This window comes from Gambusia affinis, linkage group LG18 (genome assembly GCF_019740435.1).
Source record: "Gambusia affinis linkage group LG18, SWU_Gaff_1.0, whole genome shotgun sequence".
Taxonomy (NCBI): Eukaryota; Metazoa; Chordata; class Actinopteri; order Cyprinodontiformes; family Poeciliidae; genus Gambusia; species Gambusia affinis.
In genome coordinates this window covers 2,987,504-3,014,902 of record NC_057885.1, presented here as the reverse complement: position 1 = coordinate 3,014,902, position 27,399 = coordinate 2,987,504, and the positions used below count along the sequence as shown (strand labels likewise).

The following is a 27,399-nucleotide window of genomic DNA, read 5'->3' as shown; positions in this document are numbered from 1 at the left end:
TAAACCAGGCTGTCCATTTTAAAACCCGTTATTATGGATATCTTCTACAGCTGACAATCTTGTTCAGGAATATTCTCTATGTTGCTTTTACTTGGTGTCGAACATTTGAGCTCCATAAAAAATTGGTTGATCTGAAGAAGTTTTAGAATGTATGTCAAACCTAATTAACCGTGAAGACAAAAGTTTTAAGTCACATTAATTATTACCATCATAAGATTTTCTGTTTTACAACATAAAAACCGCCATATTGAAGATAACACATGAGACAAGTGGAGCTTGATGTGAGACCTTGAATGCATCTCGGCCGACATGTTTTTTTTCTTCTTTTTTTACCCCTCCTCCATAATTTTCCTCTGCCTTGTTTCATTCTTACTCTGCGCTCTTTCCTCAGAGCTCAGACGTAGTGGTGAGGTGCGGAGCAGAGATCCGCTCTTGGGGATAGGTCGCACAATACAAATACATTCAAAAAAGGACAGGAAGCTTCTCTTTTTACCTTAGACAATAGAAATTTCACTGCCACTGTTCTGCTTGTGTGTTGAGCTTCATTAAAATGGATACTCAGTCCTCCCAGATATCATCGTCGCAAGGTTTTACGGATGGACAGAATTCTGCTGCCAAAGAATCAAAACTGTCCGGTAAGACTTGACTAACACATAAGTTAGATTGCTGCATTTTAATTTAAACATAAGGTGTGCTATTTGAATTCAGCTAAGCTGTTTGTTGACATATGTTTTGACTTTACTGCATAAGACTAAATCAATATTGACCCTTCAGCACAATAAGCACTTATATCCTTCTGTGTCTATTTTCGCTGGGTTGTGTGCAGTGGGGAACACCTGTGATTGTTAACATTGTCTGCGCGACTCGAGTTCACCATATGATTAATGTGCTGAAGTCAGCATCCGATTCGTAGCTCCATATTCAGCACTGACTGTGACATGTTTTGTAGCTTAGCGATCAAACCACACTGATTCAGTCGTTTTTATCACTCTACAGCTGCCAGTTTCTCTCTTCAAGAAACTGGTTAATGCAGTGCCCTTAACTTCCATAAGCGGTATTTTGTTTTTTGGTGTTTTTTTTTAATGTTCCTAATTTAATTCGGACGATTTAGGTAAGTTAAGGGGACTGCATTAGCCAGTTTCATTAGCCAAGCTTGCATGCATTCCAGATTTTTTTAAAGCACCGAAAAAGTCCTTTACTCGGAGCTGTGAATCGGATGCCATCTTCAGTATAGGCTGTAGCTACGGCCTCCAGACTTAACGCCTCGTAGTCGTTTTTACAGGAAAACCCCTCGCACAGTTCTATTATTTTTATGTCACACTTTTAAACACTGTTACGGCGGAAAACGAGGTTTACCATTTAATGGGAGTCTACATTCTACCTCTAGCTAATGGAGACCTGCATTACGACAACCAGACCTGTGGGCTGGCAGAGCCTGCTGGTCCCAGCTCCAAAGGAGGCTGGCATCAGACACAAAAGGAGAGATGTGAGGAAAATACTCGACGCTTGGTTTATATGACGCTAGCCGAATTGGAATATGAATCCCAACACGTGGCATTACACGTTTGCGTCACATTTCTCTATGCAAGTTGTTGGTGGATGGGTTAACTAATATATAACTTGACAATTTATAGAATAAGGTTTGTCGCGCTGCTCTGCACTGCAGATGTATTGTTACTGAGCAACTGCCTGTGAAGGGAGGATCCTCTTAAAGGCGCATTGATGGTTCTTCTATTTGTGTTCTGACACCCAAAGAAGTAAATAATTTTACCATCTTATTTTCCATGTATAAGACATGAGTTCTGTTCACATCACTCCGTCTAGAGGAGCCTAAAAGCAGGGGTTGCGTATTTTTCTCTGGCACTGACTGACAGCTCATTGTGTCCGTGGGAGTGGCTGCTTCTCCATCACTGTGCTTGCATTTGCTGAGATCTCTGATTTAAGCTGCACACCCCAGGCTTAGCTATGAGCTATTTGAAAATCTGCGTTGTTAATCAAGAGGACTGAACATTTGAAAAAAATTTCATCTCAACGGTGTTTGGATGGCAAAGCAGTGCAGCAGGGTGTGGCATGACGATGACTTGCCTCTTTGGTTTTAAGGCTAGTCCAACCATTTGAAAGAAAACTTCTTGAAGTGAACTAGATGAAAATGTATCCACACTTATTCTCAAGTGCATTGATTTGGGTTCAGTACAAGTGATATGCAACAACACATGGAATTATTTAAGAAAACAGGCAGCTAATAACCTAGCTTCAACAAGTCTGTATTTGGGTACAAGGGGCCAGGATGCAGGTGGTAATAAGAAAACAATATATTGGGTCCTAAAACTGATTCATGTGACTTGGAGAATTCATCTACTTCACTCTTTGTGTTCAATGTTCAATTTTTATTTTTTTTTTAAACAATGGACCAGACTAAACAGTATTCTACAAGCAGCAAGAAAAGATAATCAGCCGTTATGAAGCTTATGTAGTTGAACAAACAAAAGGCATCTTGGTGATTCTTTTATTTTTTATGTTTTTAAAATTCAGTATAGACTGAATTAAGACTTTCTAAGTAGTCATGGAGTCGGTTTTGTGCTGACATTTGTGGATGGATATTTTATTCTAATTTACGATGTTCCCCACAACAAATTCTGTCTTCATCAGTCATTGGACAAAGGTTGGAGGACATCCTGCACAGAAAACCAGTCCACCGTAGAGCCACATAGGCAGACATCTAACACCTAAGATAAATTGACCCAACATGCATATTTTTGGATTGTGTGATGAAGCTGGAGTACCCAGAGAGAACCCACACATACACTGGGAGAACATGAAGACTGGTTGGAATTCAAAGCCAGGACCTTATTGCTGCTATTAATTAATATGTTTAGTAATAGGACATTTTCTTACTGATTAGTATGCATTGTTGTTACGCAAACATGTAACAACTGTCAGTGTAGTCTGAGGTTCATGTAGAGAATGAACTGCTTTCTCTAGATTTCAAAATGATCAGAACAGACTGCTGATTTCTGTCCATAGTTCCAGTTTTCTTTATTTGAATCATTTTAGTTGGGCTCTCCAGTTGGTAAAGAAATACAAACTATCCCTTTGTTGTTGTTTTTTTCATGCATACCCCTTTAACCTCCAAGTTGTAACATTTTGCTACAGAATCTATTTTTGCCTTCTATTAATTTAGTATTTTTATTTATGCTTTTTTAAAATTAGGTTCTAATGTGTTGCTTTGGTTTTTTTTTTCCTCCTGTGCTCTACCACTCTGAATACGAATGTCTATACCTGCAGGCCTGTTTTCTTTTTTTCCTTTCTTCTTAAAACCGCCCCCTCTGTTATTGCATCATATTTTCATGTAAAATGGCTCTGTACAGTAGATGGTTTGTGTTCATGTAAGGGAAGGCCTGAGCTTTGCAACCACTATCACTCATGTTATTTGAATAACTGTCCTGTTTTATAGCAGACCTGAAACACGTCTCCCTTGCTGTTGTTCTCACTTCCTTCCATTTTTGTTATAATACCTCTAAAGGTTGGCTGTAAAATATTTGTTAGTGAGGAGATGTTATGACTTGGTACAACAACAGAGTCCACTGAAGTCCTGATAGTGACCCATTCTCTTAGATGTTTGTAGAAGCCAACTGCATGTCTACGTTGGTAGCTACACCAAAAAGAAATATTGTGACCATGGTGTTCCTGTGCTAGAATCACATTTTTGAGACTCTGAGTCTCTAAGCCATAACCATCAAGGCTCATTAAATAAATGCTTAAAATGTTTCACTCTGTGTGTAATGAATCAATATGAGTTTCACTTTCTGATACAAGAGACAAAAATATTCAACTGAATATTTTATGAACCGAATGAGTTCATCTGTGTCTTCTGGAGTTTTTCGCTACGTTCATTCTCGGTATGAGGGATTGCTGCTAATTCAGCGACTCAACACAAGTAACTGTTGCTACGTTCTTGCACAGGAGGAGTGAATGCTGCAAGTCAATGATAGAAGTGAATTGGACAGTTTTCTAATTTTTGACACGTACTTCCTCCTGCTTATTCGGCAGTGATTACCAATCTGCTTCAACGGGTTTGAATTCCACCATCAGCTCCTCTACATTACTCGTATTTGTTCACAACAGAGCTCTTCTTTTTGCCAGAGATCTTGCTGTGGTGTTGTGTATGACTCGGACCAACCAGTGACGGGTTCCTCATAGTGATCTTTACTAGGTTTAGTTTTAGTCCAACTACCAGATGGCTTGGCCCTCACATTTCCAGCAGTCTCCGTATGAGCCAATGAGAGCAGTCACCAAGGAAGTGGCACACTTCCTAATCAGGCCCTCATTTCTCAAACTACATTACATCAGATAGGCTGTTAGTGTGTTACTGTGTTTTATCAGATTTAGTAAATCTACTTATCTTATAAGTCGTTAAAAAAAAACTTGTACTAGTAAAACCTCAGATGTTGCAGATATTGCCGGTTCCTGCTTGATTGGCTCCTCTCTTTTGTTCATGTGGATAAAACATTTCAGAAATAGTTCATGATTTCAGTTTTTGAACTACGTCTTTCAGTTTGATCGTCTCTCCCAAAGCTTCCCATCCACACTCGCTCATTACTTTCCTTTTTGATTGGTCATTATTCTGGTTAATGAACCAGCTCCTCCGTCTCTTCATGTGTAGCCAAGCTGACCCTCCTCTCTGCAGTCCATGCTAGAGCGCATCATGTCACTGAGGTCACAAAGCCGAATGGAGGATCTACAGGAATGGCAGGAGATGGGCCCTGCATTCACACTCCCTTTTGTTTCTACAGTACGCTGTGAATGCCTACTGTAAGGCCCCACTGACAAATACATTTTCCATAACCGACTTACCACACAACAGTGCTGTTTAATAAACCAGCAGATCTCAGCAGGCAGCATGAATGGTCATGATCAAAGACTAAAGCCAACAGAAGATAGAAATCTGGTCCATTTCACCCAGTTCTTGCACATCACTTTCCTCAAAATAGACTTCTGTAATGTAATAAACAACTATTTCCGGATTCTGTGAATTACTCATTTCTAAAAAGCCAGTTTTTCTGGGTCAGGGTTTAAGTTTTATCTTGCTAACATACATATGGTGGGTTTTTTAAAGAAAAACCTCAAGTATGCTAAAATGGGACCAGACCTAGTTTCAACAAGCGTTTTATTACTTTGCACAGTAAATTTATGTCGAATGGTTTTTTGCTTTTTTTCATTCACTTGGGTAAAGCAGGAACTGAATTAGAGGCACACTGAGTTGTTATCTAGCAGTACAAATGTTAGATTATTCTGATAATATTCTGAATCATACTTCCAAGTTGAATTAAAAATGTACCAGTTTTCAAAATAAAGTGATGTATTTTTCAAATCACCCTGAGGTAACAAAGCTGCTTCCCCCCCTTACAGGATCCAATCAACATCGTCCAACTTGAAATTTAAAAAGAAAAAGCTAATGCTTAAATTTCAACATTTGAAATATTGCCTGTATTGAAGGTTTCCTACGCTGAAGGCTCATCATTTAAATGGCAACATCACATGGTGTGTGTGTTCCCTTCCTTTAGCTTCTTACACCCTTTTTCCCCTCAACAACAAAGTTCACTCTGAAGAGTGTTACTAGAGTTTCCCAGCCACTTACTGATGGTGCTTTTCCTGACTTTTCAGAAACTCAAAAATCCTTTCCTTTTCTCACTGGTCAATCTGAAAACTGTAAGATGTATGTTTGTTGTCTACAGAAGGAATCAAGTACTTGTTAGAAGAGTTGTGACACTGGGAATTATACAAACATATCGTACGACAATTATTCAGAATGTATGGAAGAGGTTTGTTTTAATATTTGAAGTGAAGTAGACGATGAGAACAGCCGCTGTCGACCAAGAGCTGACGAATCCTGTCAGACAATCCGCAGCTGGACTCTGTATCGTGTATGGTGTCGGGGAAATGTCAGACAACATGAGGCTGCAGTTAACAGCCAGTAACAGGACGCCTGTCACTGTCTAACATGTTTTCTGCCCATCAGAATTTAAAAGTCAGTCTTGAAAACATTTGTAAACTGAACACACCACGAGCAAGATCTGGTTCGAACATAATTAACGGAGTTGTTCCTGCCTTTGCTTTGCCTCTCACATATAAGGTTAAGACATTGCATTGTGGGTAGAACGTGAAGGAGCGGTGTGCTGAATTTGATCGAAGGAATGTTGTTGCTCCAGGCTTAACCTGCCCAGCCTGTGCTAACTCCCACTTGAGCTGAGCAACACGATGGGCAACACCACACCCTGTCTTCTAGGAGAAAAATTCCCACAGTTGCCAACCTTCAGACAGAGGACAGATCTACAAAACTCATGGTTTCCATTTTATATTGACAGGAGGTGTGGTGCTGGACTTCTTCTTGAGGATGGTCCACATGGTTTCTTTATTGAACAGTTTTATGCAAGAAAGCATGGTGTTGAGACAAAATGCTGAATTAGTGGCTGCCTCAGTAACAACTAGAGACTGGATAATGTCTCGTATGGTTGGATAACAGTATCCATCAGCTGGTAGTTTTCATGATCTCTCACTATATTCACCAGAATTGAAAACTCTAGTTTTTATCCATTAGATATTGTCAGGTTTATTGAAGATTGTCTTCCCTGTCCTCCTCAACATAATTCCAGCTTTTCCATCTGTCATTATGCATCTCCTGTTTTTGCAGCTTTGAGTCTAATGCTTTGTAAACTTTTTCCTTGTTTGTCTTAAGGGAAAAAATGGCAATATTGTTATTTCCTTTCCCTTTAATTTCTTTTCACCTCAGATGTCATGTAAAAACCTCAGAATTCCACCAACATTCTGACATTCACCAGGAACATTGTCTTGCGTTTTGTAGTCGTGATGCAAAACTGTAAAAGAAGAGCAGTTGGTTTTGTCCTTATCTTATATGTACAGGGTTGGTTTTTCCATTTACAGCTCTAGATAAGAAACAAATGCATGGATGGTTTTTGTTTAACATTACTCCTTTTCACTCTTAGATTTAAGTTCTAGAGCATTTCGTTAACATTGAATAAGTTAACTTCTCCCTCTTGATTTGAATGTCTTTATTTGGTTGGGTTTCAGCAGCAAGAAGTTCTTTTCTTCTAGTATGATCATTCTTCTGTCCTTTCTTTCCCATCTTTTCAGATTCCTTTCTTTCCTCTTCGCCTGTATCTCTCATTCAGTCTCCTCAAGGCAAGTGTATGGATTCTTTAATGCTGCTCACCTGCTCTATTCCTCGATATTGCTTTCTTTTGCTGGCCTGTTGCTTTACTGCTCTCCATCCTTCTATCTAGTGCCCCTCTCCTGCTCGCAAGGCTGTGTATAAAAATGCCCCAAAGCAGTTGGTTAAAAATAGCGGCTCCCACCCTGGTCACAGCTGCTTCCTTACCTCAGCTAGTCCTTACCAACCCCTCTTTCTGGTTTTTTCACCTATGTTTCCAGCACTGCTGACGCTTAACTCTAGTTGACCAGATATCAATGTTTCTCCAACTTTTCAGGGACTTGCAGTTCTGGTCATTTTTGCAACGTCTCTCCTCTGTTGCAACCAGATATGTAACCTTCCCAGCTAGTGCCCGAAACAGCCAGCTCGACCTTTGACAGGTTTCATTGGCTGTTTATTTTTAGGCTTGCAAGATGTGCCTCTATGCATGGCTGTGTCCTGAGCTGCAGTTGCTCTACCAAAAAGCCTCTAAAGACATTTATGTCTGTTAAAAAACTTTATCTTTATAACATGTCTCTAAACAATTCTTTTCAAACCAGCAGCAGTCATTACCTTCTCTGTCCAACTGATGGCTCACCCATCTCGACTCTTTAGACCCTGAGCATTACACCTGGAAAACTTGGCTTCTTGTGATGCCAGGAGCCTAATCCATTACAGTTTACCAGCTGCTAGCAGGCATTATTTAGGTCAGCATCACTGACTGCAAGTTCAGGATAATCCCAAGATTGCTACCTTATTTTAAGAAAGCAGAAAAGTTCAAGTTCACATTGTGTGCAGAAACCTAAAAGTAGATCAGGTTTGTGTCCCGGGAGGTTGGTTCTACCTTCCAGCTGCCCTAGTATCTGAATCCCCCTCCCCCAGCATCAGCTGTGTCTCCAGAGGACGAGTGGCACTGGAGATATCATCCACCACCTAGTGGTCCGGGCCTTCCATTGCCTGTTGCTCCTCACTCATGTTGCATCCTCGTAGTTGCTTATGGCTCAGTAGGGTTTGTGCATGTCTTAAACCATAAAACATTCAAAGTAGGTTTTCTTTGTATAGTTCTGCTTTTTTTTTTCTTTTTTCTTTACAGCCTCTTTTTGACCTGTGCATTGTTGCCGTTCTAGAGCTGCCATTGTTTTTTAAGCCACAGTAAAGCTGTGGATAGCGCTCCAGAAAGGCACCATCTTGTTGAATTTAACTGATTTTAAAAACCAAGAAGTATTTCAGAAATAAAGTTTTGACACGATCATGTGGCTTGGCAATAACAATGTAAACCAATCATATAGCCAAATGTAAATGGGTTTGAATATCAAACCACCTATTTTGATATTTCCCTATCCTGTAAGGGTAAAGCAACATCAACACAAGTAGATGGGACAACTTGCAGTTGGTCAACTTCACCAGGTCCTCTCAGGGATGTAGCTACAGTGTTTGTAGCTTTTGTAAGGCAGTTTGGTCACAATCACCAGCAGAAATGTATACTGGTCAGTTAAGGTCAGTTATTTAATCAGGGAGCATAAATTCTTCCATTTAGAAAAGATGGAATTCTTTGAGGAAAATTGGAATAACCAAACCTTTGTTCTATTTTTGAGTAGCTAGTTAAACGCTTCGGCATTATGCACTGCATCATGGGATCTGGGTTTGTGTCCTGCCCAAACAGTAAAGCTGCATAACAGAAAGTGTTAGTCTAGTTCGCAACATTTTCTTTACAAATATCTTTTGGCATACAGGCGGTGGTATTAAGGCATGTCATGGTTTTAAAGGGTTGGTCCTGGTTCTATTTTTGTTGTTGTTTGTTTTAAGTAAATTTCTGTCTTCTGAAGAAATCAGTGATGGTTCCCTTAACTATCTTAGAAAATTGGCATGAACTTCAGAGTGGTTGAAGTCAACAAGCGAAGGAGACCCACTGCTGACTTGACACCTTGAAAGTACCAGAGCATACCGTCTTCAGTGCTGCAGCACAGCTAATGCAAAGTTCAAAGGTTTATGTTGTTCTTGGCAGAACCTGAACAAACTGATTAGTGGTCGATCTGGCAGTGAAATTGTTTCTGCTCCTGTTAATGTGAAGACTTTCTTTTTGAGCTTTTTTATTTATTCTTAACCTAAATTCGGCTTAAAACTGACTGAATATGTCTGACTGGCTTGTTAGCTCCCAGCCCTCAACATTTATTTCACTCCCTAAAAGTTGAAGGCGACATTATGTATTTCTTCTACAGGTAAGGGACTGTTACTGACGATAACGTCACAGAACCTTGCTTCAAAAAAATCAAACAGCTGAAATGTTTCATCACAGTTCCAACAGTTTAAAGTTCTTTTTGAACATAGGCCACAGATAAGCTGAAGTAACCTGAATTTTCTCTAGCTATAAGCATATCAGTATTGGCTGATTTTAATCATTGACCAATTGATTGGTAAACCACAAATGGAGATGAAAATATTTTTGTGTGTGTTGGAGGAGGATATTCTGGATGTAGAAAAAGGCTTTCTTTACTCTTAAATATGCTTACAGTTGATGAACTAGTCAGCTTCTCAATGTGCCTGATTACTGAGTGATTCTGCTCAAACTTGTTTCTGAAGAAAATTCTGACTTATTATTATCATTGTTACTATCATTGGTTGAATAGCTCTTGTGCTGTGAATGTATTGTCACAGGACTAACTGTTTGGGAATGTGTTTACAAGTACAGAGCCAAAAACTACAACGCTGTTGGTCAGATGGAAAGTCCGTGCTTGTGGCCTAGTTTGAACAAGGCATTGTATTGTGAAGCAGAGGAGGTGGCGGTCCAATTCAAGACAAAGTGAAGCAGTCAGTTGTGCTCCATGTCTGCACATACACGGGTAGTTCATGTTTGTCCTGTACAATTGGTTAACAATTTATTAGGAAGAAAATTTCAAGCCACATATAAATGTTTCAAACCAAGGACCCCAAATCTCCTTAGAATTGATAATTGTGCTTCATACTTTATTTTTCAAAACAATTCCTCTGTCTTGTAAATATATTTCGTCATGGCAATTTGACCTGGTTTATTTCTAATGCTGGCCTTCTAGCCTGGTCCCAAAAATGATCAAATAAAATACAGTCAGCCCTTCCACCTATCATGGTTTCTGCAGGAAAGCAAATAGAGAAATTTAAAGATGACCTATGTCTGAAAGCTAAAGAGCTCCTGGGTTAGCAAATCAATCACTGACTTTCTGTTTATCCCATCTGACTTGGGTTGATGTTGGTAAAATATCATATGAAGGAATGAAGTTTCCTTTTCACTATTTGGTAATGGAATAGTAATGGACTAAACATGACTGTTATATTACAATTGCATAAAACTCTACAGTAGTTTAAGTTTGTATTTGATTGCTCTGCATTAAAATACATTTGATGGATTATCAGTGTTGGATATTTAATTGGATTAAGGTTGGACTTTTATGTCATCCTCTGGAGCTGATTTTGTTTTGTTGTAAATGGACACTAGATAAGTAACGTGCAGGCATGGCCTGGTGGGTGGATTTGTCAGTTAACTCACAGCAGAGCAGAAGAGGACAGTGGTTGATTTTTAAACCTTTGCTGAGGTAGATGAGATCAGAGGATAAGATCAGCTTCACATGTAAGTATCGGCTGATCACCGATTCCCCAAAATGAAGAAAATCGGCACAGATAAATTGGCTGGTCAATAAATCGGTCCACCTGGAATCAACATGCTATTGTTGGCCAACATTCTGATTTTTTTTTTTTTGCTTTTTAGATCATTTTAGTTTATATATAATGCTAGTCAACAATAAACAGAGGGCTTTTTAAACATGCAAAAAAATACACTCACATTTGTCACTTCCACTAACTTTAACCTGAGGATGAAGTCGTTTAAAAATTGGGCTGGTTGAAGGTTGTGATATGGTGCCACAAACCGACTCATGAAGACAAACATGCTTACAGGGATTTCTTTGAAATGGCTGACTGGATAGATTTCAGTGATCGTCTCTTAGAATCTAATTATATTGTGTTATGCTGCTAAATGGTTTGCACTGTGTACATTCAGCAGAAAGGCTACATTTTGCACCAGAGCCGTCATAAATAAAATCTAGACATTAGTCTAGACAGGATGTTCTGAAACCTTATGTATGAGTGTACGCAGATTTAATATTTGCAAATGGATTAAAAGGTTAAACATGATAAAATAATTGTTAATGAGATGATCCATGCCACTCTTAACGTTTTATAGTCCCTGTATGGCAGAGGATGTGTTAGTAAAGCTTTGGTTTTTACAGACATTCTGTTTAAACTACATAACAAAGCTAAACAAAAGTCAAAACACAGTCAAAAAGAAACTGTTTCAGCCTGCAACTATACTGTATATAGCTACATACATTTGCTGCAAATAATTACATAGCTACACTGCTCATTAGTGAGATTTATTTCCTCTTCCTTCTTTTGCTCTGGACAGATCAGATAAGTTTCCAGATTGACTGCTCCATGATGCTTAGTTTAGATTCTAAGTAGTTAAGAGACGCATGCAAGATTGAAAAACCCATCACTATGACTTTTCTTTTTTTCGCATTTTCATGATGCAATGCATGATTGCTTGGGCTGCTACCTTAAGGCATAGCCTAATAGTAATAGAAGTGCATGGAAGCTTAGTGGTAGTGACTCAATCTTCCCACTTTTGTCCTCTTCACTACCAACTCTTCATAACGATGCAGACAAGAGAGGAGTCCAGTGTTCTGACAAGTCCACTGAAGGTGTAGCTACATCGCTACGCTTTTCTTCCCAACCAGGCTCATTCTCACCCAGTAATTACAGTAGTGACACATCTCCAACAGATGGACAACAGGATTCTCCAATAAAGGTGTCTCCCGTTTCAGAACGTATTAAGGCACTAGAAGCTCTTGCAGCCAAAAAGAAAGAACCCGATTTTAGAGGCAATGGAACTTTCACTCATTTCAGGGACCGACATCATGAGAAATCTGCACCAGAGGGGCCCAAATTTTCCACAGAATGTGCCAAAGCTGCACCTGATGGACCCAAGGCTGCAACCGAGGGGCCCCAATCTCCCACCAAACGGTCAAAATCTACACCCGAGGGGTCCAGATCTCCCACTGAAGGATCCAAATCTACAGCAGAGTCCTTCAAATCTGCAGTTGAGGGTCCCACATCTCCAGCTGAAGTTCCCAAACCTCCTCCTGAAAATATTACACAGACACCTCAGAAAACAGAACATTCTGCTGATCAGGAGTCACCAGATTCACCCTTTGAGATCTTGGGAGACCTGAAGCAAGTTGTTGACTTTGAAGAGACAGAGCAATGGATGAAGACACACTTACCTCCAGTACCAGATTTTGATACTGTTGGTTTAATTAAAAGCACTAACACAGTCTCAGTGAAGGGGATTGACAGAGATATGCCTGCTGCCTTTGCTGGTGTTCCTGATGCTTTCATGGATCATCCTGTTGAAGTTCCGAAACAAAACGATCAGCTTGATGGGGAACCCAAAAAAACAGAGGTTGAAGAGTTTGATGTTAACTTTTTGCCAACAGCTTACATGTGGGAACATCAAGAAAAATCAAGTGTGGAGGATCCATCTAATGTAGATTTGGTAATTGCAGCTTCACCTGCACCTCCTGCAGAGTTTGGTTCCACATCTCCTCCGTCATCCCCCACAGTTTGCCCTGCTGTTCATCAGAATGTTTCTGATGAGAAGAAAGCAATTTGGACTGGCGAATTGGAACAGCCAGAAGCAAATGAAGGTGACAGTTCCGGAGAGTCCGACGATACGGTAATTGAAGATCATGTAGCTGAATGCGAGTCTGCTCCATCTCAGTCTTTGGATCAAAGTTCTAATGATGACACCACAACCCCTCCCTGCACCACTGCTGATCTTTCCACTGAGGAGAAGGAGACTCCTCCACCAAGGCTTGAAAGAAAACTAATGCAGGTTCCAACCATAAATGTGATTGAGACTGATGAGCCCAATTATAGTGAAGAGGAGATGGAACCTGAGGCAGAGGAAGATGATGATGACTATGAGGTAGTAAAAGGCCCAGACACGGGACCCCCAAACACCTCTGAACCAGACCCACGGAGTGCTGAAAACACAGGCCCCAGAGCACGCCCGTTAGAAACAGAGTTCATGGAAGGCTACTCGCCTCCTTCCTCACCCGTGGACTCTGAGTCTGAATACTCGCCAAAACACAAGTCCCTCAACTCTAGCTCTGAAAAAGACGATAAGGCATCTGCCTTAAAATCAGAGGTCTGTCCCTATCCAACAGACTCAACGGACATGCAACCTGACCAGTCCCAGACCATGTCGAATGAAATTCGCAATGAAAAGTCCCCTTTTGTTGTTGAAAATGAAGAAGTGGATTTTCCAGACAATGATGATGATTGGTCAGATGAAACCCAGGAAGTTCTGTTCAAACCCCCAATGACTGCTCCGTCATCACAAGAATCAGCTCCTTACAATAAGCCTGCAGTCAATGAAAATCGCAGTTCAACAGGAGAAGAGGCGTACATAAAACCCACTCCTCCTCCTATGTCCAGCTTCATGCAGGATGACATTTATGACAGACAGTCGTTTGATTATGACTTTGATATTAGCTCTTCCCTGGATCACACTGATGTTAAGAAGTTCAACAATGCAAAGGAACGTTTTCTATCTGATCCAGCTCAGAATGATGATGCTGAAGACAAACAGGATCTGGACAGCGCCATTTCACTGAATGGTGACGACATCCCCAAATCCGATAGTCAGCCATCTTTAGAAGATTATCCTGAAAACCCATATTCCTCTTTCCAAAGTCAGACTGTGAGCAGCACTGCTGAACCAGAGGTCATTAAGAAGACCACTATTTCAGAAAATGTGGAAAGTGACAACAAGCTCCCCTCTCAGAAATCAGCTTCACACATTCAGCATAACCCTGAAACGGGTCACAACATAAATGAGATGAAAAGAAGTCCCGACAGAACTGACAGTGGTAGCCCACCTTCTGAGCCCATGGATAGTTTTGTGGAGTTCATGAGAGAGTGCCTGAAATCAAAGCAGGATGAGGAAGCTGGCGATGTCCACCAGAAGCTTGAGCCCCACAAGACTTCTCCTCTCCCCAAGACTTCTCCAAGCATGGCGATGGATTTTGAACAAGAACACCTTACAATCAGTGCTCTCAAAGATCTGGGCAGCAGCCAAGAGGAAAAGGAGGAGATGCTGAATCCTCAGCATAAAGTCTCAGAGAAGAGTCAGCCAAAGTCAGATTGTAGCCCTATACAGCCATCAGACTCCAAACCTCCTTGTTCCCAAACCAACCGTGCGTCTGACAGCAAGTATTCCAGTGACGTGGAAGCTATAGACGAATGGGTAGCTGAAGCCTACCATCTTGCAGAGCATGTCTTGACAGCAATACTAACCCACTTATCAGGTAACATTCCTTCCCTCTGGGCAGTAGGCCTGCTAACCCCATGCACTTCCCTCAGCGGGACGCTCAAACAGGAATTTTCTGCTTAGTTTAACCCGTGTGTGGACAGACCCACACTCTCACATCTAGAATTAGAATGTTCGATGAGAAATTCCTCAGCATACTGCGCAGACTGAAAATTATTGGGAGAGGTGTAGGTATTCAGACCATAGACTGATTATTAAAGGGGAAACTCAAAACTCTGTTTTAAAACTGTAAACAGAAGATGTTGAAATAATATAAAAAAGCGAACTCACAGGTCTGGTTGTCCAAAAAAAAGCTACGTATAGAAGCCCTCCAGTACACTCATGTTGAGTTTATTTTTGCCTTTTGTAAAACAAAATTTTTTCATCAGGGAATATGTCTGATTGGCTTGTTTTTGTTACCATGTTTTTATCAGTTGTGTACTTGATGACTAAATCTGAATTTGTGCGGTAGTATGTTGACAAGATAAACGCTATGAGTGATTAAACTGACAAACATTTTAATTTAATGTATTTATTTATTTACTCTTAAGTGTAGTTCCAATGCACTTTATCACCTGGGTGTTGATGGGCAGTTTGTAATGGGGAAATTTTTTTTGCCATAATTCGAGAACACACATTCTCAGTTTGAAAGCAGGACTTCATGTCTTTCTTCTGAATTCTTGTAATGCTTGTACTCAATTCACTGTGTATTCACTGTGCTTTCTCAAATCTTTCTCCTCGCGCTCAAAACTCGCCTCTGCTCAGAGCAAATATCCGCCTGTAAACCTCTCTGCTCGCTTGCCAATGAGTCGTGTCCGAATTCAAGGACATTGCTGGCGATAGATGGAGACATGCTGTAGATCTATCACTTGGAACAAAAGAGCACCTAGTCTTTCTTCTTTGAGAAGAAAGAAGAAAGACTTCTTCTCTCTTCTTTGAGAAGAAAGACAAGACATGAAATCCTGCTTTCAGACTGAAAATGTGTGGCAGAGTTATGGCAGAAAACTTGCTCCATAGGTTTGGACGTGAAACGTTATACTCTGAGACTGTTTCAGATTGAACGTTTGCAGTTGAGCTAAAAAAAAAGTTACTCAGAGTAGTACACAGTATTAGACTTACTCATCTAGACTTTAGAAAAGCTTGTGTATTTTCTTTTGTATTCATTATTAAATCAATATCCACACAAATATTTAAGTTAACTTGCAAGCAACCTTAGTTCAAGGCTGCATGTGATCCTCAGTAAGTTGAGCCGGTGACCCTCCCCTGCCCTCTGTCCTTTGAGCTAGTCAGTGGTTCCCCACCAGACGGCAAGTTAGGGATTAAATATGGTAGCCCAGTGTTTGTCCAGAGCCCTGAACGTCGCACAGAACAGTCAATCCCCAGGTCAGGTTTCTGGCCACAGCACACTTGGAGCGGACACACGATGCAGAAAATCAAAGTGAAGAGCGCAGCTTGCAGCCGCCATGGTGCAAAGTTATTTTGGTGCCGTCATTTTATACTTGGGTTTCAACAAGATGCCATCTAAGGTGATGGACGCTGCCAGCTCCTTTAGTTGGCTCTTGTTTGCTGCATATCTGTGTAAACAGTGTGAGAGCGGTTTGAGATGCATTTGTTTCCATGGTTACTCAGATCAGCCCAGTTTTCACACAAAATGTTTGACAGTAGTAAATGTCATATTCATTCTTTCTACATACACACAAACACACACACACCAGACGGTAATCCTCACACATTCACGGGACGATACATGGAACCCAATCGAGCTGACCCAGCATGCATCTGTGGGCGGGGCCGCCTGCAGTCAGGGAGCAGTAGATAAAGGAAATGTCATCTGTAGCCGTGTTTCAGGATTTTTGGTCTTCTTCATTTAGAAGTTTTGTAGAGGAACAGCAGCTTCGGGTGCTAGTGCTGGGTTTTATGTTGTCATTGTTATAGTTCAAGGATTTGATTATGTCCATTTTTACAGGTGATACAGTTTGCATTCAGTTCACTGCTCTCAATGTTATCAGACAACAGAGCAAGCTGAAGACCTGGAAGAAGAATTGAAACCAATCAGTACACAAAAGTACATATTACACAAATTTTTATGGGCCATGTCTCCCCACTCTATTTGGTAGAAAATGGTTCGTCTACAAGTTCATAATGGAAACAGTAAGTGACATCATGAAAAGATTGTTTGTGAAATAACAACATAAAATAGCAAAGAAGTGAAGTGATCCAGAGCCACAATTCACTCTGATTGATTGTTACATCACTACAAACTATCTGCTGTCTAACCTCCATCCAATAAGCAATCAAATCCATTAATAAAAATTCCACAAGCTACTTTGAAATGAGTGAATCTCAAAAAATGCTGCAAAAGCAAACCTGCAGTCACTATTAGCAGTAGGCGGCAGAGAGCTGATCGTTTTAACTGTTGTGTATGTGGTTGATTTTAGCTCCGTTTTCGTTACACAGAGGGCCGCAGCGATGTTTGTGAGTTTCTATATTTAAGAGGAGAACTCTGTGAAAGTAGGCCGCTGTGCCTCAGCAGAGTACAGTGAGGGTGAGAGGGAAGGAAGAATAAGGATCACAGAACCCGGACTGGTTCCCTGTGGGTACACAGAGCAGAGCATGCTGGGAGGAGACCTGTAACCCCTACAGTACTGACTGAAGAAAACCTCTTCATTGTTGTTCCCCCACAAAATGTAATCGTGACCTTTTTTTTTTTTTTTTTTTTCAAGTAAATTTCAATTTTTTCAAGAGGTTAATTTAGGGTGAAGTTCTTCAGTCACATTTTAGGATAATTGCCATTAAAATCACATTAATAAAATGATTATTAGCAGCTTTTCTCCTCTGCTGCACGTTTTGGTTTTAGTAGATCTTGTCAGAAACTTTAAAAACACAGGCCCCTCATAAAGGGGCTTCTTTATCTGGTTCAACTGAAAAAAAGAGCAGGAAAAACTGAGCCTTATCTATTAACTACCGTTATGATTTGTCCACTGCTCATTTCAGAGTCTGATGAAATTAGATCTGGTGAATTCACATCAGTACAGATTCAGTTTTCTGCCTCCTCGTAGTTCCTACACTAAAACGAACCTGGACTTCATTTGCCGGGGCTTTATTAGTTTTTTAAAGTTGGTTTCTTAATTTGTTGTCGAAATCCCAATGTTTGTCCTGAACAGCTTAGAGTTCTGTACTAGTTTCAGATGCACACAGTACCAAGCTTCAACAATCTGCCTAAACTCCTGAAATGTTCTGAATAATATGGTCAACAGAAGGTGAGGGGGGTCGTTTGGAGGAGGGGGTTGAGGATTTAGGTAGCTGCATGGAGCCCCAGGGACATTGGGCCTCGTGGTTTCTCTACTACCACCCACAGAAGCTTGTCTAAAACATCTTCCCCCCACATTCAGGCAAGGAGTGACTGTTTGAAAGGGAAACCCTTTTTAGCCTTACATAACCAGCTTGTACTGAGGCTAATGCATCTACATGTAGGACTGCTCACCAAGTGTGTATACACACAAACACATTACTTACATCATTAGGTATACACATATATATAGAGATATTTTATAAACTTTATCTCTTATGTTTATATTTGTATTAATATTTAACACCCTGAATGAAGTAGCTTGTCAATGAATAAACAATTTCCCATTGGGGATCAATAAAGTATATTCTATTCTATTCTAAACACAAGTCGGACATCAATAGCAATGTTCCTCTCTTTAGCTCTTCTGGGCTGAAGATGATGTTTTTGGAACATGGTCATGTTTTATCGTCCCTGCTGATGCCAGTATTTGTCATACAGAGTGTATGGCAAACATGGCCGCCCCTTTCATAGGTGGAGAGTTGTTAGAATAGATTATAGAGAAATTCAGATAATCTTTATTGTCCCAAGTGGGGAAATTTAAGCAGCAAAATGACAGTTGAAGTTGCTTTTTCTGACTGGTCTTACATGGACACAGTCCCTCCTACTGCTGAGAATTTGAACTGAAGAGCATCAAAATATTCGGGATGTGAAAATCCGACATTCTTTCCTACCTGTTAGATATTTGCTTATTACAACCCCCAATGACAAGAGTATTACTTATTACAACGCCCACATTACACCTCCTTAGTGTTCCATGTTAGTACTGAGAGGCTGTCCGTCCTGAATCAGTGGAGATATTCATGAGTTTTGTGAGGTCAAAGTTTCTCCAGGGCAGCTTCAGTTTACTGCTCCAACTCTGACAACACATCACCTGAAGCATTCACAACTAAATATTTCTTTTTTCTAAAGATTTATGCGACTTTAAACACACACCTACAATTTTCAATAAACTCACTTATTGCTTCTGTTGGCAATGTTTTTACACAAAAGCTGTGCTAACGCCAGCATCCCTGCTTTTTGTTTTGATATGACTCTCACATCTGCTTGTAACATCTCCGTGTGAATCTAGGTAATTCTGTGTATACTCGATTTAAAGAATTGAATTAGTAGAATGTGGTTGTTACATGGTTTACATGGGGGGCCAGGGCAGGTCATGTGACACAGAAGGAAGGAACAGCAGCCAATGCAGCTTCTTCACTCAGAACAACATTGTGTGGGGTGAAAAACACTTGGATTGTTAGAGGAAACTCAGATTTATGAGATCAACATAACTACATGGGTACAGACAAAATAATGGTATGTTTAGGGTGATATAGTGGTATCTTTATGTTAATATAATGGCATGTTTAGGGTACCATAGAGGTTTGTTTAGGGTAATGGCTGCATTTCTCACAGGGTTTGCACATAATCAAAGCAGTATATAAACGGGTGTGGACTGGTCAGGAAGTTGATATTGATTTTAGGAAAAATGTGTTTATCAAGATCCCAATCTGATGTTTTAGAGCAGATCAGGACAGCCCTCCTTTAGTATTCAGTTTTAGGCCACTAGGTTACACCAAAAAGTGTTTAACACCCCCTCCGTCCTCCTCCCCACCTGTTTCTTTCCTACAGTTAATGACCTGATCCACTGGCGGGACCCCAAGAAGTCGGGTGTGGTGTTCGGCCTGTCCCTGCTTCTGCTGCTCTCGCTGGCAGCCTTCAGTGTCATCAGCGTGGTTTCCTACATGCTGCTCGCCCTGCTCTGTGTCACCATCACCTTTCGCATCTACAAGTCTGTGGTCCAGGCTGTGCAGAAGTCTACTGAGGGACACCCATTCAGGTAAGACCAAAACCTGTCATGGTTTGTTCTAGACGAACTTCTGTTGAGATTTTTTTTTTTACCGACATGTTCATCAAAACATGCCTCTTTTAGTAGTTGTGTTCAAGGCTTTTGGGCTAAACGTGCCAGCATGTGTAAACCCTTTCCACCACTGGCTGGTTATTTCTGGATATCTGTTGCTTTTCTGCTTGAACACTCAGCCTCATTTTGTGGTCTCATTTTCTTTCCTCCTCCCAATTTTTCCGCAGAGAGCTGATAGAGAAGGATGTCACCATTCCTCCCGAGACGTTCCGTAAGCACGTGGACACCAGTCTGACCCACATCAACCGAGCCCTGAAGCAGATGAGCCGCCTGTTTTTGGTTGAGGACCTTGTGGATTCTCTAAAGGTGAACAGCAGCAGCTCTACTGCCCACTGCCATCCTGGGTTCTGTCTGTTTCCGACATTTTAGACATCCATTTCCCTCCTGTCTCATCAAGGCCAGTCTCACAGGGGCAGTCTTTTTATAGTTACTCAGCAAGAGTTCATTTTACTGGAATAAGTTCTGCGTCAAAAACGAAATCTCCAAGGACGAGGATGACTGTTACGATGGCGGATAACGGGTTTCAGTTGAGCTGTTATTTATGTTGCATGACATTGTGAATATGACTGTTGGTGTTACAGTAATGTGGAGACGCACACTTTAGCGCTTTTGATTTCAGTTTTACAATGTGAGCAATCTATTTCCCCAATGTATTTAGTGTTAGTGTCCAGATCCTAAGCTGAATGGAACTAGTCCAGTAATTCATTTAATAAGCACCAAATTATTATCATGATTTTTCTAGATCTTCTCTGGTAACTTGCAAAGTTAAATTCGCTTAATGGAAACACAGCAACTTCAAAAAGAAACTGACATTTCTCCAAAAATCGTTTTGCTCTGCTGTGAAACCACTGGCTACAATTTCCACAATATACCACATGAGTAGCCACACCCAAGTACACGGGGATCATCAGTGTAATCCTCAGTAAGACTCTGACGTCTCCTCTGATTGGCTGATAGATGATGAGCGACGGCTGCGTGGCTCAAATTTTAATATATCTCAAGCAGGCGTTTACATTCGCCTCCTCCAGGGTTTTTAATGACTGATCATGACCATTAACACATTAACTTGATTTAACATGTCCTATTTAATGCACACACCACAATTGCAAAATCATATTTTTGACATTCTGAGGATATTCTGCACATTTGTAATGGAAACACAGTCATAACACGTAAATACACTTTACTGTTATGGTTTTTCTTTGTATATTTGATCATTTTAGTGTTCAATAAACTGAAACTTAACAGAATTTTTAGAAATAAGAAAAATGTGCACATTCTTGTATTTTGCAGTTTACTTTAGTCAGGTTTTGTAAATGTAAACTGTAACACCTGAAAGCAGCCATCTGCAGTGCATAAACACTGAGAATAACCTTTGGCTTCAGTAAATACATATTTTAACAGAGCGCTGCATGGCATTAGGAAACTGGATCATGGTATTACTGCTCCTAACATTCCCTGTGACCTTTTCCCTCTGAGACACTGCGTTCTGCATGAACTGTGCAAATCTACTGCAGTGAGCCTTCATCTACATTTTGTAGATGTAGGCTACAAAATGCTTTGAGCCAAGCAGGGTCTAGCAGACACTCGGTAGGTGAAACTGATGAAGCTCTGGTTTATCCACATTCCCAGCCCCACCTCAGATGATGAGTAGATCGGCTTTGTAAACCAGAATCGGTCTGTTGGGAGAGGCACTCTCACCTTCAGGTGATTCAGTTCAGGTATCTGACATCCCACACTCCTCCCAGCTAACCTGGTCTGCCTGGGACTGGCAGAGGAAAGCTGGCCTTTGCCTCTCTTTGCTTGCATTTTCTTTTCTTTTGTGTGAAATAAACACATTTTTTCCATAATCCTTATATAACATTCTGTTTCAAGCTACTTTGTCATACCTGCTGATGAGTTAGTGGAAGTAATTAATGGAGATTAAACATTATTACGCAAACAGGTTTTCTGTGGTAAAATGTCAGTCTCGTTCAATTTATGTTTATTAATTTAGGCGTATAACAAGATTTCATTTAAAGCCAGCTAGACGTGTTTGGCTTTTTTATTCACACGACATGGCTGTGAGTGTACAGCTCACTCATTTTTGTTTCATTCATACTGGTAAATCGTCCCAGACTTTGTCCAAACAAGTCATGGAATCGGTCCAGCTGTGGCTCCCAGGCAGCCGGTTCTGGGTGTGTTGAGGTGTGGAACCAGTGGCTTATCTTCAGCTTAACTCTAGTGTAAATGTGTGATGGTTTTGTAAAGGCCTGGAACAGCATGAGAGTGCGGCAGGCGACATCTGTGAAATGAAATCTGTTGTGGGAGGAAAGGAGCTTCTGACTTCAGGTGTCATGAAAGGGATTCCTAAATGTTCAGTTTTTCATTTGGGTTTTTTTTTTTTTTTTTTTTTTTTTACAGCTGGCTGTGGTCATGTGGATGTTGACCTATGTTGGAGCAGTTTTTAATGGAATCACCATCCTCATCCTAGGTAAGCGCTATGGAAACCTTTCCTGTTCCCTCATCAGTGACCAATAATTAGTTTAATTTAACAGCTAGGTCTGGTTGATTCTCTGTAAGGCCTTCCATATATGCATACACATTGTTTGTGGTTCAGCAGGTTAACTGTATTCCCATTATAATGTACATATAATGAGGTTTTAGATCATTGCAAGGTGAAAAATGTTTAACAGCAATCATTGTCTTCGTGTTGAACTCTCTCTCTGTTCTCCAGCGGATATCCTGCTCTTTGCCATACCTCCAGTCTACGAGAAGAACAAGGTCAGCCCCACCCTAAAGCCGTACCATCGTCATGTCAGCTGACAGCAGATAGATGCAGTAGCAGTGAGCTCACTGGATGACTCCCAGCCTCCATCAGACACTGAAGGCTTTCTGCATCCCTCTAGCTGTGGACCCAGTCCAGCTACTGAGAGCATGATGTCATTGTAGAGTCAGAACGCACGGACATTAGCATCTGCACAGACATCACAGAAAATGAGCTCTAGCTCGCATTTGCTGTTGCTGGCTGTTTTATTGGTCAGCTTGAGATGAAAACATCAGCCACAGTCAGTCTATGATGAGTCGGGGTTAGTCAGGAGTGCTCAGGTCCAGTCCTGGAGCGCTACCACCCGGCAACTTTTAGATCCATTCCTGGTCTGAAACGTCTGAGTCAGAAGGCTGAATTCTCTCACCAAGAGTATCTCGGCTCCACAGAGACCTTGTAGTGAGCCGTTCAGGTGTGTTTGATAAGGGTTCTAAAAGCAGCAGGGTGCCTACCACTACACATAGAATATGTAGTACTACAAGCAAGGACAGTTGTTATGTATTTACGAATTGAACCTGAATTGATCTAAGCACAGAGCCCTGTGGAACTCCACCAGTAACCCTGGAGTGTGAAGATTTATCATTCACATGAACAAACTGGAATCTGTGGGACAGATGGGATTTAAACCAGTCTGGTGCTCTTCCCTTTGTACCTACATGTTCAGGAGAATATTGTGATCAACAAAAGCAACACAACAAGCAAAACCAGAACAGACACAAGTCCACTATGTGAGGCCAAGAGAATATCATTAGTTACTTTCACAGGTTCTGTTTTAGTGCTATGAAACCTGACTGAAACTCTTCAAACTGTTTATTACTGTATAGATGCTCACACTTCATTAGCAACTACTAAGGAAGACTAGATATAGGCCTGTAGTTTACAGAATCTCACTTCAGAAAACCTAAATGAACTCTCAATAGTTACATGTGGAAGTATCTCATTTGTCTTATTGTTGTTTGTTTTTTAAGAAAGTAAACAAACAAACTTCAGGTTGTTTTCCCTTGCAGACCCAGATTGATCATTACATCGACCTTGTGCGTACCCAAGTCAACAACACAATTGCAAAGTAAGTGAAAGGAAATGATTTATTTGTATTAGAACCTACTGATGTACTCTTTGTCCATGTTGGTGATATGTCACTCACCTCAGGAATCAGATGAAGACACATTCAGGAAAACAAACTGGACAGTACTGGAGGCCCAGCTTTGCTTCCTGTTTATTTAGACATCAAGATTTTTACGGTAGACTTTGACTTTTTCCCAATTCGTCACTATAAGAAAGATGTAAGGTGGACCTGGAACGATCGCGGTCGGTTACACTGACCAATAAATCTGCCCAGATTTCCTTAACTTTGGGAGTTCAGCAATCAGCTGATGCTTACAAGTGAAACCAATCCTATTCGCCGATCTCATCTTCCTCCGCAAAGGATGGAACATCTGCCACAGTCCTCTTCTGCTCTGCAGTGAGAGGCCTAACTGACCAACCGCCCACCGGTCACGTCTGAACGTTTGCGATTAACAATAGTCACCCAACTCAGTGATTTTGTCACTATATTTAGTATCTTTTAGGTAAAACAACAATCGGAATTAGCAGATCGGTGCTATAATACGGCCTTATCTCATAAGGTTCAGCTAGTCTAGCATGTATTTCCTGTGTAGTGCATTAATGTTTTCTGACCTGGAGTAATTCTTGTTCTGCTTTTCTTTACCAGACTGCAAGAGAAACTTCCGGGAGCCATGAAACGCAGCAAAACTGAATGATCCCACATGTCATCTTCATCCTCATCTCCATCACTCTGGAAGAACCAACCCTTCATCTCACCAAGCTCCTCCACCGTAACCCAGACGTGTTCCCCTCCGCCCCCACCCAACACACACACACACGCCCACGCACACACACTGAACCGTGATAGATAGAAAATCTCAGAGCTACTCAATGTTCAACGTAAAACTACTGCGCAGCTTAACTTGCAAACATAAAATCAGAGGCAAGCCTGCAGAGCCATGAGGCACCATGCTTATGAGCAGGTCATGTGACACTGCAGCATTTCCAGCTGCAGGGGGAAGGCCGGCCTGACTGAACTAGACTGAATCTATGACCTGGTTCCACCATGTACAGAGCATCAGGGCGGACGGGGCGCTGCCTCCGAGCAACACCGCTTCTGCCCAGGATTCACACCCTTCCCTGCAGGTAGACTGAGGAGCGTCCGGCTGGTCACACAGCCAGGCTCTGTGGAGCTGTGGCCAGGCTCACCGTACCTTTTACTCAATGTTACATTCTGTACAAATTCATTTCAGGAGTTGGGATTGGCTCTGCTCCTCCTGATTGACTCTTCCGTTTGTTTTTTTAGTCACAGGCGGTGTTTGAACCTTCTGCAATGCACTGATTTTCTCCCCCGCCCCCGAAGCCTGGGCAGGTGGCGGTAGCCCCTCCCCCCTGAACCAGCTGTGATAATTTGGTCTAGTTCATCATGTTCAGAAGCTTTTTTCTGAAAACGTCTGTTCTTGTAAATAACCCTAAGAAACGACAGGCTCTCTGCTCCGTGGAACACATCGGCCGAGCTTTTATATTGAAGGAAGACACACACCCCTCCAACTCCCCTACAATCATAGTAGTCTTGACTGTTTTTGCACCTGTTCTGTCCTCTAAGTGTTCGGCTCTTGTTTTCACTTGTATATTTTGATTCTAATTATGACTACTTAGAAGTGCTACCTGTATAAACTCTAGGATGGCTGCTTGAACTCCCCTCCAGCTCGATAACGGCTTAGTGAGACTTCTGTTAGGTGTTACTGAGCTTCTTCTTTTTAACCAGTAGTTCTTTGAGTCCTCCCCTATAGGATCAAGCTGATAGGTTAAGCGGCACACTGATGTGGTCAACTTTTAATCCCCACATGGTTTCTTAGATTGCTGTTGTGTTGAGTGTAAAATGTGAATGGTTTGAATTGTCTTGCCAAAATAAGAATTCTGAATAATTTTAAAGCTGTTCAGTTTAGTTTTAGACAACAGGCCAAAGGTGGCTGTCGTCTGGAAAAATAATGGCTGAAATTAAAATTGAATGTAAAAGTGAAAATAAAAGTTTGTGCTGTGATCATTTCTCTAATTTTTCCCTTTTTTCTTTTTTTTTTTTTTTAAATTGCTCTTCAGAAGCAGAGATTATAATGTTGCCACATTTTACACTCCATACAATGTCCCTCTCGCCAAGGAGGAAGTAAGATGAGTTCAGGGTTGTTGTATTAGAAGTTGCCATTTTAAGTAAAGTAGCTGGAGATGATAGGAACACTTTCTGAAGTGGTTATTGTAGAACTCTTCTGTTTTTGGAGTTTTTTGACAGCCACAGTGCATGTCATAGTGTAAGCTGGAACAGGTTTTCACCCCTCCCCTATATAGCCTGTAATATATTGTTGATCCTGACTTTTGTTTAATAAGGTTACTACTTGTGATTGTTTCCGTGGTGTTTTTTGTACCTGATTTAAAACCATAGTGACGTGTTGGCCCTGCAGTCCAACCTTTATGTTGCTCTAAGGGACAGAAGTGTGAATAGTGAGTGGACATCACACCTGTAGCTGTTCTGTCCCGTCTGCATGTCTCCCTGCATACTGAATGGACACGGCTGCTGAACTCTCTCCCTCCTATGCATGACCTCTGTGTGATTCACCTGCACAGGTCAGAGTTCACCGACCCGGCCGCTACGTGTCTTGCCACTTCTGTCCCACAGGAGGCACACTGAATGTCATCAGAGATAAAGTTACGTTTTTTGTTTTTTTTGTTGTTTTTTTAGAAAGTTCTTTAGCTTCCAGAACATATTTACCACGTGTTTCTTTTATGGACTTAAGATTTAAGAAATCCAGACTACCGAATAAAATAATAATTCTCACGTCTGGCTGTTCAGATTTTTTTTACTTTAGTTCTAGTGGATGGATTAAAACTAATATTATGGCCAATAAAAATGGAAATCCTTTCAGTCTTTCTTGCTAAAGTTAGTGCCTATGAATATAAACGCTGGGTTCTCCAGGAAACCTCCAATCACCGATTTCCTAATAAACCTTGGAAGTCATCAGCAGTTTTAAGTTAAAGCTGGAGTGAAGGAAACTTACAAGAAGTCTTATTTTTAAAACTGAAAATTAAATGTGCATGCTTGACATCAGAGGCCATGTCAGCTGAGCCATTAATATTCACTTGGCTCATATGAATGTTGTGCTGTTAGAGCCTCTTAGCGATCCAGGTGAAAACTAGAAAAGCAACGTGGCTGGTGTCAGGGCGCTGCCAGGATAAACGTCACAAAGTGAGTGTAGTTCTGTAGTGTGTAGAATATGATGCAGAGGAAATTCAATATCATTTCTCATAGCATGTTTTTTTTCCCCCTCCTTTTCCTGTTTGTGTGTTTATGTGATGGGAGAGAGTGGCAGGAATTATCTGAACTCTGCTTCCCGACTCGTTTGGCTTGAGCTCTAATTGGTATTTGGACTTTGTGAACTAACGGCTCGGTTTTGTAGCAGCTATGACTTTGGTTCCAGTTTATGAAGCTTTTGGACAGACGTCGCGGGAATAAAAAAAAAAGAAAAGAAAACTGCAAAAATGTTTGTGGTCTCTGTACTGATGTCAAAGTGAAATAATTAATAAAATCAACTCAAAGGTCTGCGGCTCTTTGTGGATCTGTTCACCTCTCTGGATCTTCTCCTGAAATATGTTCAGTGGGAAAGAAGACTTAAGATTTTTATTTCTAAAGCTGGTG

At 41.0% G+C, this 27,399-nt stretch overlaps 1 protein-coding gene across 3 annotated transcripts; it reads left to right on the top strand.

Annotated features, from left to right (window-relative positions):
* Positions 1-309: 309 nt before the first annotated feature.
* Positions 310-27,303, top strand: rtn3 (reticulon 3). 3 transcript variants are annotated; one of them, XM_044097848.1, is made up of 9 exons: positions 346-635; positions 7,153-7,200; positions 11,899-14,607; positions 19,573-19,780; positions 20,029-20,167; positions 22,265-22,334; positions 22,578-22,624; positions 23,675-23,733; positions 24,379-27,303. In XM_044097848.1, exons 1-9 carry the CDS (start codon positions 551-553, stop codon positions 24,425-24,427), a joined length of 3,414 nt encoding a protein of 1,137 aa, XP_043953783.1. In that variant the 5' UTR covers positions 346-550; the 3' UTR covers positions 24,428-27,303. The 3 variants fall into 3 exon arrangements, with proteins under 3 accessions (XP_043953785.1, XP_043953783.1, XP_043953784.1); XM_044097849.1 differs by lacking the exon at positions 11,899-14,607 and having other exon boundaries at positions 357-635; XM_044097850.1 differs by lacking the exons at positions 7,153-7,200; positions 11,899-14,607 and having other exon boundaries at positions 310-635.
* Positions 27,304-27,399: the final 96 nt, after the last annotated feature.

Coding starts and splice junctions, on each gene's coding strand:
- rtn3 (XM_044097848.1), top strand. CDS start 551: ATGGATACTCAGTCCTCCCAGATATCATCGTCGCAAGGTTTTACGGAT. Junction 14,608..19,572: donor AATACTAACCCACTTATCAG/GTAACATTCCTT, acceptor TCTTTCCTACAG/TTAATGACCTGATCCACTGG. Junction 20,168..22,264: donor ACCTTGTGGATTCTCTAAAG/GTGAACAGCAGC, acceptor TTTTTTTTACAG/CTGGCTGTGGTCATGTGGAT.